The 13805-nt window shown below is 48.1% G+C and overlaps 1 protein-coding gene across 1 annotated transcript in view; it reads right to left on the bottom strand.

The window, feature by feature from the left end:
• The window catches only part of NID1 (nidogen 1), a 79632-nt gene that overhangs the window by 40363 nt on the left and 25464 nt on the right, over positions 1 to 13805 (bottom strand). The window contains exons 4-8 of the mRNA XM_031460815.2: positions 11920 to 12293; positions 9303 to 9452; positions 5596 to 5847; positions 2985 to 3185; positions 717 to 962 (exon numbers count right to left, since the gene is read on the bottom strand). Coding sequence (XP_031316675.2) covers positions 717 to 962; positions 2985 to 3185; positions 5596 to 5847; positions 9303 to 9452; positions 11920 to 12293 — 1223 coding nt within the window. The remainder of the gene's footprint in view (positions 1 to 716; positions 963 to 2984; positions 3186 to 5595; positions 5848 to 9302; positions 9453 to 11919; positions 12294 to 13805) is intronic.

Genomic DNA, 13805 nt, shown 5'->3' with positions numbered 1-13805 from the left:
TTTAAGAAAAAATACGCCCATCCCTGATGCCTGGAGCTACAGCTGTCAAAGGAGGGGTAGGGACACCTGCCACCCCTCCTGCTTTCGGGAGCTAAGGACAAATCTGATCAGCTGCAGAAGTGACCTGGGCAGAGGGAGAACCAAAAAGAACTGAGAGAGAGAAAGACCTTAATGCCCATGCCCAAATACACAGAACAGGGGGCTTAAAGATGTGGACAGTGTGGAGTCTGACTCTGAGATGTCCCACGAGGTCCCCAGTGCCAGCTCCTTCCACGCAGCCCCCAGACCGGACCTCAGCTCCTGCAATGTGCCATCCCCAGCGGAGAGGTTGCTGTAGGCTCTGAACCTGAGTTTTACCAGATTTTATTTGGGTTTCCCAGGCCCTGAGCACACATTTCTTTCACAGTTAGTGTCCGTGTTTTAAATGCCCGGCCACAGGCAGCTGCAGCCCTTGAATGGGCTGCCCTGTAAGGTAAGCCAACAGGTTAGCATTCTCCTCAACCCCAAAGAGGACAGTAAAGATGCCTTAGGTTAGCAGATCAGAGATGGGTAGATAAGAATCGCAGATGACGAGACATTTAGCAAGATAGGGAGCTATTTTAGCACAGTTTTCCTCTTCTTACTGAGAGTTAGAGACGAGAAACAACATGTCACAAAGCACAGAGAGACATGCGTGCTGCAGGCCCAGGACTCCCCACCCAGCGGCCGTCTCTCACCCCGCACAGGACCGATGGAGTTGCTCAGAGCGTAGCGCAGGATCCGCTCCTCCTGGTTGTACAGGACGAACACGCTGTCCACCGAGAGCTGCTGGGTGCTGGGCAGAGCCGGCCGGGAGTCATCATGGACGCACTCCTGGAAGGTGATGGTCTGGCGCCACTGGTAGGTGTGGACGTGCGAAGGGGCGGCGCCGTCCCGCTCGGGCTCCGTCACCGTGTACTCCCGGGTGGAGGAGGAGGTGATCACTGGGAGCGGGAGGGGAGGGAGACGAGGCAGGGAGACAAAGGAGAGGTCCTGAGGATGCAGAAGTCTTCCTCACAGGCTTTAAAACCATCAGCAGTCCTCTCTGCCCATAATGCTAGCAGATGAGAGTTTGGGCGGAACAGGATAAATAAGACCGTTTATCTCAGTTTGGGGGTCATCCTGTTACCCAGAGTTCCCATGCTACCGTGGGTGCTATTCATGTGAGAAGTATTTATTGCTTTTTCTCATCAAGTGCTTCTCTGGAAGTTTCTAAGTCACGCAGAACCAACCCAGAGATTCAGACCTGGTGGACAGAGCACAGGCTTGGAGGGAGACGCACCTGAACTCACAAGGTGTGTGATCACAGGCCAGTTACTAACTTCTTCGCCCTGTTTCTTTTACAACAGGGGGAGGGGTGTGAGGATGAGATCATGTGTGTAAAAGTTCTGGACTCCATATAACCTTACTGAGACAAACTGCCCTTTATAAAGCCCCCACCACGTGACTAGCAGAGCGCTAACTGCTTTAGGTGGGTTCTCTCACTTCGGATTCAGTAAATAGTGGCTGTGACAAAGACCCTAGATCAAGCGGTTCTCTGAGATACAGAAAATGAGGCGTTAACGGGTTTCTATAAATTACTAAGGAGTTGGAGCAAGTCTCAATAGAGAAGCGAAGCAGTCTTCCCCATTCAGAAGACAGCCTGCTTCTCACCCATTCGGTGAAAATCTCAACTTCCTACTTAAAGGAAAAAAAAAGTATAGATCAGAGAGCTCTGCTGTAGTTGGCGATAAAAGCCAGAGGAGAAATGAAAGACTAGCGTCAGCTGCCTCCGCCCAGCTCTCCCGTGCGGGGCGGCCACAAGCGCCCTCTGGGTGCAGCCTGGCTGCAGACCGCGGTCCTGCGCTCACCCCACCTCCTCCGCAGCCACCTCCTCCCCCAGGAGAGCCGAGCAGGCCCAGAGGCATGGCAGCTGGTGCGACCTTCCTGGATGGCAATTTAATAAGAGCCTCTCAAGAGTTTCTAATGTTTGATCAACACTTCTATTTCTAGGAACTTGGTCAGGAAAGAACCAGCAATTTGGTCAAGATTTATGATGAAGATGATCATTTCATCTCCTTCTGAGAAGGAAAAAATTGGAAATAACCTAAGGTTTAGACAAAAGAGTGGTTTAAATTAATAGCCATACAAGAGAATCGTACGGAGTCATTACAAAATGTTTCCAAAGCCTATTTAACTATAAAGTATTAATGCTTTGACGTTAACTGGAAAAGCGAAGATATGATAATGTGGTATGACTGCAATTTTATTTAAATAAAAACTATACACCTGACTGCAGAGTATACAACAGTACTGAATCAATGTTAAATTTCCTGATTTTAATGACTGTGCTGGGGCCACGTAAGAAAATGTTCTTGTTCTTAGGAAAAACACATGAAATATTTAGGGGATGAAGGATCATGGTGCCTACAACTTACTCTCAAAAAAAAAAAAAAATATATATATATATATATGAGAGAATGATAGAGGAAATGTGGCAAAATGCTAACAATTGGTGAAGCTGAGGAAACGGTATGTGGAAATTGTGCTAATTTCAAGTTTTCTGTAAATCTGAAGTAAAGTTTAAAAACTTCATATGGTGTATACTATAACAAAAGTATTTTCTTTTGAAATTATATACTATGTTGAGATATTTATGTTGGGATAACATACATGCTCTCTCTCTATATATATGTATGTAGATACGTTGGGATATTTTTAATATGTAAGGAAAAGGCTGAAAGGAAATACATTTAATTCAATAATAATTGTGTCCTGGTTTTATTTCTGTAAGTTATGCTTATTTTTGTCTGCACTAAGTCCTCTCCGGTGAGTGTGCCCGATGTCTACAATCAGGGAAAGGTGATTGTAGTAAGGTACCCCCGGCATTTCCCTCTCCGAAGGCCAGAAGACTGAGAGCGCCAGGGGCGGGCGCGCGGGCGCGGCACTGGCCCTGAATGGGGGTGCGGGTGCGGGGCCAGGCTCACCCTGGCGGGAGTAGTGGTACAGCTCCGTGTAGGGCTCGATGTGCACCGAGGAGCCGAAGGGGATCAGCGGCACGCGGCCCTCCAGCTCTGTGTCGATGGTCAGGTGTCCGTGCTCATCAATACCGCTGAACCGCTGCTTAATGACCAGCTTGTCCGGGTGCCCCACAAAGGTCACCTCGGCCAGGCGGGTGAACTCGCCCCCTAGAAAGCAAGGTCAGTCTGTCACTTTGCCGTCAAAGAAGCTTCCCTCACGCCCGCCCTGGGCTCACAGTGAGGCAGGCTCACACCCCCTCTGCAGATGCTTTAGTTTGGTTGGTAGAATTAGGGCTGGTGATGCCAAGGACAAAGCTGGGACACCCACGAGGCTCAACTGAGTCATACACAGAAAATAGAAGCTGCTTCTCAGCTGCAAACTAGCATCTGAGATGGGCAGGCCCAGGGCTTGTGCCGGGAAAAGCAGGGGATGGGGGATTGACCCTTCAACTGTGGTAGGTACTGGTTAGGGGAACTTGAACAAGTTACACTGAGCCTCCATTTCCTGCTGATGAAAAAGGGATACAATCTATCTAGTGAAATTGGATGAGCTGAAGTAGGTTAAAAAGTGGGGGCCGGCACTATTCACAATAGCCAAGACATGGAAGCAACCTAAGTGTTCATCAACAGATGACTGGATAAAGATATGGTATGTATATACAATGGAATACTACTCAGCCATTAAAAAGAATAAAGTAATGCCATTTGCAGACACAAGGATGGACCTAAAGGTTATGATACTAAGTAAAGTAAATCAGACAGAGAAAGAAAAATACTGTATGATATCACTTATATGTGGAATCTAAAAAAAAATACAATTCTTTTTTTTTGTTTTTTTGGGGGGCAGATAATTAGATTTATTTATTTATTTACTAGAGGGACTGAGGATTGAACCCAGGCCCTTGTGCATGTTAGGCATGTACTCTTACCACTGAGTTATGAGCTATACCCTCTCCCCCTAAAAAAAAAAATGGTACAAATGAGCTTATTTACAAAACAGAAAGAGACTCATAGACATAGAAAACAAATTTATGGTTACCAGTGGGGAAAGGGGATAGGGAGGGGTAAATTAGGAGTTTGGGATGAGCAGATACAAACTACTGTACACAAAATAGACAAACAACAAGGTCCTGCTGTACAGCACAGGGAACTATATTCAGTACCTTGTAATAGCCTATAATGAAAAAGAATACGAAAATGAATATATATATGTATAAATGAATCACTATGCTGTACAGCAAAAACTAACACACATTGTAAATCAACTATACTTCAATTAAAGAAGAAGGCTTTTGTAACAACAACAACAACAAGTCCTCTGCTCTATGTTAAGTGCGCCAAGACATCAGCTATGCAGTGACTGTTGTTAACAGCTAAGTCCTGGTCAGGATGGGTGAGTTCTTCTGGGCAAACCATCACCAGGCCCAGAAACCATCGTAGGAGCGCTTACGATGGTGTTGGCTCAGGACCTCCCCTTGGTCTGTGCAGGGCAGCAGCCCCAGACAAGTAGGAAAAATACTCCCTCTCTACCAGCTTCCTCGCTTTTCCACGTTTGCAGACCCCTCCGATAGCAGGGCTGGCTGGCCTTGAGCTACGAATGGTCTTTACATTTTAAAGCTTTTTTTTAAGTCAAAAGAATGCTATTTCATGATATGCAAAAAGCATATGAAATGTACATGGGCCCATGAATAATTTCATTGGCATGCAGCCACGCTCATTCACTTGAATATCATCTGCGGTTGCTTTTGCTCTACAATGACAGAGTCGAAGAGATGCAAGCAACAGAGACCGAACAGCCTAACATATTTAGGCAAAGCTTGAAATATTTACTGTCTGGCCCTCTGCAGGAAAAGCCTGACAGCGCCTGCTCTAGAGCCCCCAAGTCCCAGGCAGATATCCAGCTGAGGACACAGGTCCTGGAGCAACTGAGAAGAACCACTGTAGTCACAAAGATTTGCTGCGGTAGGGAATTTGTCAAGGCTCCCTCAGCCTCCCTGAAGTTGATGCAAGTTACAAGTTACAAAGTACCATCAATTTAAATCAACCCACGTACAAAGCAACACTAATACATGAAAAGCTGTGCAGCTAAGGTCTGCCTGAAGACTGAACTTCCCCTGAAGCCCCAAGGAAACTCAGGTTTCTTAAGACTCATGAGGGTTATGTTTATCAGGCTGAATTTACCAGCTCTAAATGACAGGTTCCCTTTTCCAAGCAGATACAGAGGACATGTCAAATATGCATCTCAGGTTGTTTTGGGATTTGGAGGCAGGCTGGATAAACAGAGTGAGCCCCACCCACACCCTGGGTTGTAAAGATACAGGAGACAACATCACTTGCTGTGCTGGAGACTCCTGACTCTGCACCACCAAATCACTCCCTGGTCAAAGCACAGTTCTAGACAGCCTTCATGTACATTCATGGGGAACTTCTTGATATGTTTACCCCACCCCAATCTCCAGAGCCACAAAATGCTTGTCAGTAAGTGGTCTGCAGACACAGAGCTCCCTTCCCACTCACCCAGCCACCCCGCCCAGCCCCACTCTGTGGCGCATTCATTTCCAGGTCCGATGTCAGTCACCTGTGATGCTGAACCCATTCTTGAATCCACCTTGCTCCACTGCGAACATCCATCCAATGATGCCTCCAACGGGGGCCAGAGGAAGCAGAGAGTACCCGACGGTCTCGGGAATGGTGCTGATGGCCGTGTAGGAGCGCCCGTGGTTCATCACCACGTAGGAGTGGAGGTCAGTGTTGTCAAAGACAATGGGAACTGGGCTGCTCCCCACAAAGACCTTCCCTTTCACCTTGCCGTTAACTCGCTGTGGGGAACCTGAGTAAGAGACACAGAAAGAAGTCAGCCCTTCAAAACAGGATCGTATGTCTGGAAGCATCTGTGCCACACAGCGCTGGGGTAAAGGGCTTGGGGACAAGGGAATGCAGCTCTACTCCCCAAGAAGGCAATTCCAGTGAGCGCATCTGTGAGCCTCAGAAATTCCAGCATCGTGCCCCCCTCCCACGCTGAGTGATAACGTGGTCAGCAAGAAAGTAGGAGCCACTGTGTGGTGGAGGAACTTCAGAGGCAAATAAAACAATCTCAGGTGAAGGAAAGTGTCACAGGGGATCTCAGACGAGGTGACATGTAATTGATCACTGTGAGAGTATTAGTCCTTTCACTGGGACAGCAGGGCTACACGGGATGGGACGTTTATTAACTGAGCATCTCTGGCTCAGGGTTGTCCTACTACCCAGGGTTAGAACAGCCGGTCTGAGTCCTGGAGATTCGTTCAGCCCCAGCCAGACAGACGTGGCCATACTGCACGCCACGCAAATAACGCCCTCTGACGCAGCACCAGCTTGTGGACCGGGGCGTGTTTGTGGGTCACTGTTCCATCTGGACGACTGGGAAAGATGTGCCACTTACTACTACGGCATGTTTAAAAGCTGTCTTCATAACTGCCAAAGAGTATACGTCGGACACCATTTTTGAAAGTCAGATTAATGATAAATGTTAGCATACACTTCAGGGAGACTATCTGAAGAGATGTGCACAAAACTGCTAGCAGTGGTCAGCTCGGGGTGACATGGCGAACTTTCATCTTCTATACTGTGTATCTCCATCCTGTTCAAATATTTATAACTTGCATATATGTCTTACTGTTTAATCGGGAAATGATGAGATGTCAAGAAGTGAAGCTGTTCTTGTATTTGAATAAGAAAACTGAAGGTTACTTACTATAGGACTCAGCAATCCTAACTCCTAGGTGTTTACCCAAGAGAACAGAAAACATATGGCCACACAAAAACTTGTACATAAATGTTCTTAGGAGCATTATTCATACGAGCCAAAATGGGAAGCCACCTAAATGTACAGCAATTGATGAATGGATAAACAAGATGTGGTATATCCATGCAACGGAGTATTATTCAGCTAGAAGAAAGGAATGAGGTACTGACATGTTAAAATATGATGGACCTTGAAAACATGGGTGCTGAGTAAAAGAAGCCAAACACAAAAGTCACATATTGTATGGTTCTATGTATATAAAACTTCAAGAACAGAAAAAAAATTTGACAGAAAATACATTAGTTGTTGACAGAGGCTGGGGGATGAGGATGAATTGAGGGTAACTACTAACAGACCCAGAGTTTCTTTCGGGAGTGATGCAAACGCTCTAAAATGAAAAGTGACAGCTGCACAACTTAGTGAATATACTGAGAAGCACTGAATGGTGTACTTTAAATGAGTGTGTTACATCTTTTTTTCTTTCTTTGGAGGGAGGAGATAATTAGGTGATTTATTTAATGGCAATCCTAGGGATTGAACCCAGGACCTCATGCGTGCTAAGCACATTCTCTACCACTGAGCTGTACCCTCTCCTCCTTGTTCTTACATCTTTTGGGGAAAAAAACCCACGTTGGACTGTTCCGGTTTGATATAGAATTAAATTCTACCAGTTACTGACTGTACTTATCAGGTTTCTCTTCCCAGACTGTAAATGACTAGAGACAGGACTTCCACCCCGGACTCCCTGGCTCCATCTCAGCAGAGCTTTCCGTCCACAGCAAGTCCTCGGGACGGTGTGTGGAGTAACCAGAGGCTGAACGCGCTCCCACCCGGGCGCCATCACCCGCGTTCTGAAGACCCCCTGCCAGGCGCTACACGGGGTCGCTGACACGGCACGGCACTCGGCCCGCGGAGTGCTTCTGCGGAGAAACGGTCTCATCACGCTGGGGAACGCTGTCCATTAGAAGACTAATACTGAAAAAATGCCTCCCCCAAACTACGACAGAAGCGAGCAGGAGAGCCAAGCGAAGGAAACCAAACAAATTTTTCTCCACCAAACTCTGAGCTCAAAACATGTTTCAGAATTAGCAAGAATCCAACAAATATTTAAACCACAGAACTATTTCGGGGCGGGTATATAACGCCAAAACATGTAGCCAAGGAATCCGTCCTATCTACGCTTGCTGCCAAACGCAGCGGGTCAGCGTTCCCAGCTCTGACACTTGGCATGGAGAGAGCTAACGAGATTGCTCTTTGAGCAACGGTTCACTGCAGATTTTGGAGGATTCCCCCAGGGTGAAGGAGTTATAACAGCCAAGCCTAAACGAAGCAGCCAAGGCACACCATCCCCGGGGCGGTGGGCTTTGGAAGAAAACAGGAAACACATTTTATAGACCATAAAAAACCACGCCCCCAAATTAACACGCGAAGTGTACGTTTTCTTTTGTTGCTGAGGATGGCAGTTAATGAAACTCCCTAACTGTGACCCAGAAGGAAACTTTTTTTGGTGGCAAATCAAGATAACTGACATAAGTACAGCTATGAGCAGGGGATCTGAGAACCAGAAAAATATTCCCCAACCGAGTGTTACGCAGTCAAGTTTCACAAAGCAATCGAGGCTCCTCACTGAGCACACCGGGAAAGTGACGGGTGACAAGTGCGGTGACGTGGCATCTGAGGGACAGATGTTCAGTGTGGCTGGGTTGTGGTTTTGTTGAATTCTACTTCCTGGCTTCAGACCCCACTAGGTCTCCCTCTCTGAGCGACCTGTTATCTGGGCCACCTAGATTTCTGCAGAGAAGCTTCTTCTGACCATCTGAGAGCATCAAGAATGGGGGCCCTTTTGCAGGCAGAGCTCGGAACTGACATTGGCCCACAGCTGAATCCATTTTGGAGTTGGCCCTACAGTGGGCTTGGGGTCCCGTTAGCTGGCGTGCACCCCTGACGCCCCACCATCACCATGCTGTGACTTCAGGGGCACAAGTACGGGAAAACTGAGCGGGCGGGGGGCTGAAATAGACCTGACCCGCTATTACTTTGGTCGACGCCAGCCCACTGTGGACCTGCTGGAGCTGAGCGACCGTTAGGAGGGCCCGGTCTGTGCACAATGCCAAAATAGGAGGTTTGAAAGAAATGGAGAAAAATGAGGGGCACTGATAATTCGTGGTCCAGGCTGCACAATTTCAACACTTCAGCTTTTGTTCAGCACTAGGGGCAGCTGTGAAGATGGGATCCCAGTGGCAGTCATCTCCAAGATGCGGAAATAGCCCAGGAAAGAAAGAGACCTCATCTGGTTGGAGAAACAGGTACTCCCCAAGGAACACTCATCAGAGACGGACAGGCAAGAGTGGGCAGTGAGAGATGAAACATTGTGCAGACTACAATCACCACCCACCCTTACAGATCTGGGTAAAGGCAAGATGTCAGAACAAGCACTAAAACAGAAACTCCACCCCTCCCGTCTCCCCCCGCCGCCCACTGAACACACAAAAGCAAAGTACCTTCTGCAACACACTGCCGGCCGTTCCCCGTGTAGCCGGCCACGCAGCTGCAGCAGAAGCCGGTGGCGAAGTCCCTGCACTCGGCGTGCACCGAGCACTGGTGTCTGTTGTTGGCACACGTCTGGCGGGAATCCGTGTTGTAGCTGAAAACTGCTCAGAGAGAACACAGCACACCCGTCAGCGCCTCCCAGGGCCCTGGACCACGAGGCTGCACGACACTGCGCACCCTCAGCCCTGCAAGGCTTGACCTCTGCTCCGGCAACTCCAACACGGGACTGTCTGCCTGTAACCTCCAACACAGCGTGGTGGCCCCATCACTCAAACCACCAAGGCAGGTGGGTCTAAAAGGAGTTTGCAAAATCGCAGGGGCAAATTATCAAAAGCTGCCATCATCCAAAGTGCTCAGTATCACTGAATCACTATGGGGTTCCTGCCATCCAGTATCAATCATTTTGCTTGTTTGTTTAAAATGTTTTTAATTTTTATTTATTTCTTAATTTTTTTAATGGAGGGACTGAGGATCGAACCCAGGACCAACTGCATGCTAAGCACGCGCTCCACCACTGAGCTGTCCCCTCCCCCTGCCATTATCGCTCTTAATACGACAACCATCCAATGCAGGGGAAGGTCAGCTTCATATTTTGGGGGGGATCCTTAAAATATTTTTAAACTAATTTTTTATTATGGTTAACTATATATAACATACAATGTGCCATTTTAACAAGTTTCAAGTATTTTAGAACTTTTTTTGCCCCCTTCTTCCCAGCAGGGGGTACGTCGGAGGCTCTTAGACTCTGAAGCGGATGAGGCGTAATTCCTCAGTCATACCCAGTTAGAAAGCCTTTGACTCAAGACTCAGAAAGAACTTCTCCCTATTTCAAATTTCTCCCTCCCGGGTTCATTTGATTGGAATTATGAACTCGCTCATTAAACTTAAAATCCAAGAGCAAATTAGCTGGGAATGAAGTTCAAACGCACAAGAGGGGGTGGACTTTTAGAGGGGCTAGCGACCCAGCGTACAACTGGCTGCGGTGAGTGAAGATTAAAGTATTATTTAACCCCAGGTAGATTCCATGTGTCCTCCATCCCCAGGAGGGAACTTCCTGTGTGTAGGAAGGTGGCGTTTGGAGCCGAGAACCCTCGGGCCCTACGCTGAACGCACGTGACACTAGTGGTTGCTTAAGTCCAGCTCCCGGGGGGTCTGTGATGGCCTACGTATCCGTGTGTGACCATTCAAACAGCACCAGGAGGGCACTGCTGGCTACAGGAGACGGATCTTTCTAAGAAAAACAGTGAAATAACTGGGGCAGAAGGCAGAAAAACAGCTGATTTAGACCCCTTTGGGTCTAAAATCTAGGCTTTTATTCTTACTCGAACCAAGACACGACCATAAGCTGTCGGGGCTGCTTGTGATCTCAGAGTGACGGCTTCACAAACGCGAATTTCAGAGATACCTAGGTAGGGTGGGGACAGGTTGAGACTCAAAACTCCATCGTTTGCAAGGAAACACACCCAAGCCACGTTGGGGCGATCACTCTAGAGACCCAGCTGTAAGAGAAGGGCGGCCCGGACTGGGAGATGTCAGCATCGCTCTGGGAAATCCAGGGCGCCATGTGCGTGAGGGGAGCCCCAAGACACAAACCCATGTCCTCATCACGCCACTCAAGGGCAACCTCCCCACTTCTGTGCCTCTGAAGTCAGTAAACACGTGACTCCTGGCCGCCAGATCTGGTCCAGGCTTTGGGTTATTCAAGAAGAAGAAACATTTATGACTACTGCGATGAGACAAATCGCAGCAGGTAAGAAGAAATAAAAATGAGCGAATAATGTGGAATAGAGGGGATTTTTTCTGAGGGCCTTCAGATAACTTCACGGTAGAAGCTGTTGCAACTCGGTAAACATCATTTAAAGGCTTGGACCATCCCATTGATAGGAATCCTAACGGGTTATAGGTCAACCTCAAGAGCTGAAAATAATAGACACAGTGCAGCTTGAATGTCTTTTATAAAACAAAGCAAAGCCTGCCAGGGTCCAAGTGGCAAATGTGGAAAAATCTGATCGAACACAGTCGACGAGAAGATATTCTACTTCAAAACCATCTTTGAAAAGGGGATCTACTCATTTTGTATTTTTAAAATTTTCACAGGCCAATTCTGAAGCTGACAGGACCCAGGAGGAAAAATAATCAACCATGCCCCTTCCAAAACCGAGAGGAAATACATGTCAAACACAAACCGTGCACAGAGCCAAAGGAACTTCTAAAATGTTTTTTCAGGTGGGTGAATGTATTTCTGATCCCAGAAGTCACAAATAAGAAAATCTGACTCTCAAAATAATTCTTGAACACGTTTCTCTTTACAACAGAACAGTCAAAAAAAAACAGGCAACTTGAAAGAGGCCATACTCCCCAGTCTCCATGACCCCAGCCCCAGTCTCAGAAGATCCCTTGGAGTCTTTGAAACCCATGCTCTGCAGCTGTGGGCCTGGCCCCTCGGGCCCCAGGCTCTCAGCCTTACAGACCTCCGTGTAACACACAGCTGACACCCTCCAGCAATGCTCCCCTTTCTGGAAACCCAAGCATCCAAGAACGTAACAACTGCTACTTAAACGGCCTTACCAACTCCTGTTTCCTCAACTTCGTCCACGTCTATGACCTGCGGCTGCTGCTGGGGAAACCTCTCCACCGGCAGCTGGAAAGACCTGGTCCTCTCCGTGGGGGCTTCCAGGGGTCTCTCAGTGGTCAGGCGGCGCGGGGAGAGGACGCTGGGCACATTGTGCGTGCCAGCGTCTCCCCTTCTCGGAGCCTCAAAGGGGAAGGATGTGGTGCCCACGTCCTCCAGGCCCAGATGTGTCACCGAGTCATAATCTTCATCGTCATACTCTGCCCCGTCGTCCACTTCAAGGTTCACGTCCGAGGGCACCACGCCGCTGGCGGTGGCCGGGCTCCCAATCTCAAACACCCAGATGCCCTGCCGCCCGGAGTTGCTGCTCCTAGGAGGAAGGACAGGCTTCTTGGAAGCAGGCCAGCAACCCACAAACAGTCCCCCGCCAACCAAGCAGGAGCCCTGGGGATGTGTGTCGATCTGAACCTCATCGCCCGCTTCCGCCCACGGCCATGGTGGGCGCTGGAAGAGCAGGTGCGGTCATGTCTGGTCGTCGCGGGGCTGCCACCACCCAGGGCTACTCGGTGAGGCTGTATGCAGTGGTGCACAACCCTAGCAAAGGCTTATTCTTGGTGGTCATTTGAGAGGCACCCGTCAGGGACATTTTCAGGACTTAAAATACGATTTATACTAATTGCTGGTCATGAGTTTTACCACATGAGCACCCTGTTGACTGAAGACATCTGTCTTCTCCATCATTCTCTTTCCATGGCACCATGTGTGATACAATAAGAAATACGGTTCAATAAAAATATACTTAAAAAAAAGAAATATGACTTTGGTGTTTGTCTGGTTCTGGCATAAAATTCCTAGAATCCTTGTCGTCTCTGGAGTGATGAGAGTGTCTTTGTGTATGCTAATGAGATGGCTGGGGGCTGGGGACCCTGGATAACTTCAGGATGGGTGCTGGTCACCAGGAGGTTGGAATTTTCAGCCCCACACCCTGACTTCCAGGGAGGGCAGAGGGTTGGAGATTAAATATCACCAACGGCTAAGGATTTGATCAATCGTGCCTACATAATGAGAATTCCTTAAGCATGAGGCTGACAGAGTTTTGAGTCGGGTGAACACATGGAGGTGCCAGGAGGGTGGTGCGCCCAGAGAGGGCACGGAAGCATGTCACCTACTGTTCCTCCCAAACCCGGCCCCCTGCATGTCTTCTATTTGGCTGTTCCTGAGTTGTGTCCTTTTTAATAAACTGGTCATAGTCAGTAAAGTGCTTTCCTGAGTTCTATGAGCCAGTCTAGAAAATTATCAAACCTGCGCAGGGGGTCATGGAGACCCCTGATTTAGAGCTGGTTGATCAGAAGCTCAGGTGACAACCTGGGACTTGCGACTGGGCTCTGAATCCGGGGCCGTCCTATGGGACTGAGCCCTTCAGTGATGGGATCTGCGCTGACTCCAGGTGGTTAGAATCAGAACTGAATTAAATTGCAGGACATCCAGTTGGTGTCAGAAGAGTTGGCAAATTGGTTGGTGAGGGAAAAAAACACACACGCATATTTGGTGTCAGAAGTGTTATGTGTGAAGACAGTCCAGACTTGGTTTATTAGCAATCCCAAGTGTTAGCCGTGGGCCCTGGAACAGGTCTCAGTTTGCCTTTTTATGCTCACGGGATGTAGTGAGACAAATGGTATTTGGACTCTAAGAGCATTTTATAGTTCCAAAATGCAGCAGAATGACCCTCATCTCTACTTCCTGCACCATCGTTTTTGCTTTTCTACGTGTGTGATTAAAGTGTTCCTATCACAAATTATGCAAAATGACCAGCTTATACCATGGAAAGAAAGGACATACATTACTCAGTGGGGAACACTAAGCAAAAGGTTGAGATGGAGGG

This window comes from Camelus dromedarius, chromosome 8 (genome assembly GCF_036321535.1).
Source record: "Camelus dromedarius isolate mCamDro1 chromosome 8, mCamDro1.pat, whole genome shotgun sequence".
NCBI lineage: Eukaryota > Metazoa > Chordata > Mammalia > Artiodactyla > Camelidae > Camelus > Camelus dromedarius.
Note: the sequence above shows the minus strand (reverse complement) of the source record. Positions and strands in the feature narration are given on the sequence as shown.